Consider the following 2,549-nt stretch of genomic DNA (forward strand, 5'->3'; position numbering starts at 1 on the left):
TCATTAGGGTAAATAAAAACATGCATGTTCTGAACAACTTTAAGAAAGAATCAACTTTCTACGACAAGTGGTTACCGAGATATAAGTACCCTACATTTTCAGAACTAATTTGCATATTTTAACTAATTTGCATATGAAGATGTGCGTAAAAAAATTGGCGACTCATTTTATCGGATTCAACATACTTCAAAGTATATATTCCATCCAAAAAACTAAAATGATCACAAAAATCCCACGGGAGCCCATTTTTCGACATATGCCCCCGGACTAAATTCAGGGAATAAAATTGCACTGCTAGCAAAATATTGTCGTAATGTATTAATCGTCAGCTGTTTCTATTGATCGTTTTAGTGGTTTCAGCCGAGTGCTTTTAGAGCTTCTCATTGGAGCTAATGATGATCATGATCATAATCATGATCATCATTATCATAATAATAATAATAATAATAATAATAATAATAATAATAATAATTGGCCGCTAATACTACTAATAATACTAAAAATTCTTGGCCCTAACGGCTGCCCATACAAACATGGTCTATTAACAAACTGAATCTATTACTAGGCTTATTACTAATCAATCCGCAGGGTATTCCCAGAGCTCCTCATCGGAGCTAAAAAGTGCAGAAGCCATCCATGTCGGTGCTGTGCCCTCCTATAACTTGATCTACATAGATTTAGTAGGGCCTAGTATTAAGAAGTATTGAAATGTATTCTGATATGTTGTTAATCACTTTCAAGTTTATCATTTTCATTGCCTTATTAAACTTAAACTTATTGTGTTACGGATGTGATCAGAACAAAAGTTGACAAGGCCATTTTATTCGACGTTTCTTTTTTTTTTTATAATTTATTTATTGAAGCATTACCAGCATTAATAAAAATAATACAAAAAATGAAAAACCGAAAGCGAAAAGTAAATAAAATGTCCTTGTCAAATGTTGGAGTGAAATTTATTATATTTGTACTTACACAAAGTTCACATGCTAATATTGATGTAATCAGTGTATAGTAATTTTCAATATTTACTTTAATTGAATAGTATTGATTTCAATTTTGTTCACTATCTAATTAACTTACGAAATTGAAGTTGACATCCTTTAATTATTTACAATATTCAGAGTGTGGTGGTAACAAGTTTGGATTTGACTGTGAACAGGTATGTATCGGAAAGAGAAATAGACCTTATTCATGTAGAGGTTATCAATTCTGCTTACCAGACCCATACGGATGTAGTTGTGTTACAGGATACACAGGTCTGGACTGTCTCACACGTAAGACGAATTATGATATATTCAGTTTACAATATACAAACCCTATTAAACTAAAATAACTGTGCCTATGATATTTATATGGAAAATACTCTAATTATTTACAGCTTGTATAGAAGGGACATTTGGAGCAGGGTGTGCACAGGTATGTCACTGTAATAATGGGACATGCGACATGTACACCGGAAAGTGCACTGGCAATGATACGACGTGTCAATCACGGTGGACAGGATCAAATTGTCAAGGTAGGCCTAATCTGAAATTGTTACTGTATCGATTTGTTGGGGGTTTTTTTCGAATTAAACATGATAGTTGATAATATATGATTTGAAGCAAATTAACTTTCTCATGATCACCTCAAAATAGTTAATAAATGAGTAACTTCCTGTGTTTTCAACTAAATATCCGAATTAAAAGGTAGAAACTCTGCGTCAATATGTTGATTGTAGGATGTGGAAGCAAAAAAAAAAAAGAAAAGAAAGTGAGGAGAATCACAATTAGTAGATGTCTCAGTTTGTATGATTTATATTTATACCTCACAATACATAAATATACACGCAATAGTGTATTAATTAAACTTTTGTGAGAAGATAATGTTGAAAGAATTGTATAGTACTGTTAATTTACGGTATTTTAGAAAATTCACTGTCCAATATCTTTTGTAGAATGTAAAACTGGTTATTTTGGAGAAAACTGTGAATTGGAATGCACTAAATGTACATCATGCCATAGATTGGGGTGCTTGGAAGGATCATGTTATACTAATTGGCTAAACCCCTATTGCGAAGTCGGTAAGCAATAACTAATATCGATATATGATTTATTTTGTCTTTAGGCTACTAGATAGGCCTGCAAAAATTACGGGTACCCAGTACTCTATACTAACAAATGGCTATTGTGGAGCTCTCCACTAGTGAAAAGTAATTAGGCCTACTTTAATAAAAAAAAAATTTAAAAAAAAAGAAGAAAAAAGGGAAAAAAAAGGGGAAAAAAAACACAGAAATATAAAATATTTTTAAAATTCCAATTCATAATTATTCCATAATGTTTTGCTGTTTTTAAGTTATATGCCTAAAATTATAAGACTGCAATATAATTAATTTCATTCTAACTCTCTGTTTCAATAATTACAAATAGGCCTATGTTACATGGCTTTAAAAATCAAATTTAAATAATTAAACAGAAGCAATTAAAATAATAACTGATATTACAAAAATTATAAATAAACTAGAACTATACCAAGAAATGAATGGTATTCTTTATCAAGAAAATATTTAA

At 30.7% G+C, this 2,549-nt stretch overlaps 1 protein-coding gene across 1 annotated transcript in view; it reads left to right on the forward strand.

The window, feature by feature from the left end:
- The window catches only part of LOC117121862 (multiple epidermal growth factor-like domains protein 10), a 6,014-nt gene extending 3,941 nt beyond the window's left edge, over positions 1–2,073 (forward strand). The window contains exons 2-4 of the mRNA XM_033267250.1: positions 1,122–1,274; positions 1,379–1,516; positions 1,937–2,073. Coding sequence (XP_033123141.1) covers positions 1,122–1,274; positions 1,379–1,516; positions 1,937–2,073 — 428 coding nt within the window. The remainder of the gene's footprint in view (positions 1–1,121; positions 1,275–1,378; positions 1,517–1,936) is intronic.
- The last annotated feature ends 476 nt before the right edge of the window (positions 2,074–2,549 follow it).

Source organism: Anneissia japonica, unplaced genomic scaffold, assembly GCF_011630105.1.
Source record: "Anneissia japonica isolate Jap-2015-1 unplaced genomic scaffold, ASM1163010v1 scaffold2392_len1475705_cov187, whole genome shotgun sequence".
In the NCBI taxonomy this organism is placed as follows: domain Eukaryota; kingdom Metazoa; phylum Echinodermata; class Crinoidea; order Comatulida; family Comatulidae; genus Anneissia; species Anneissia japonica.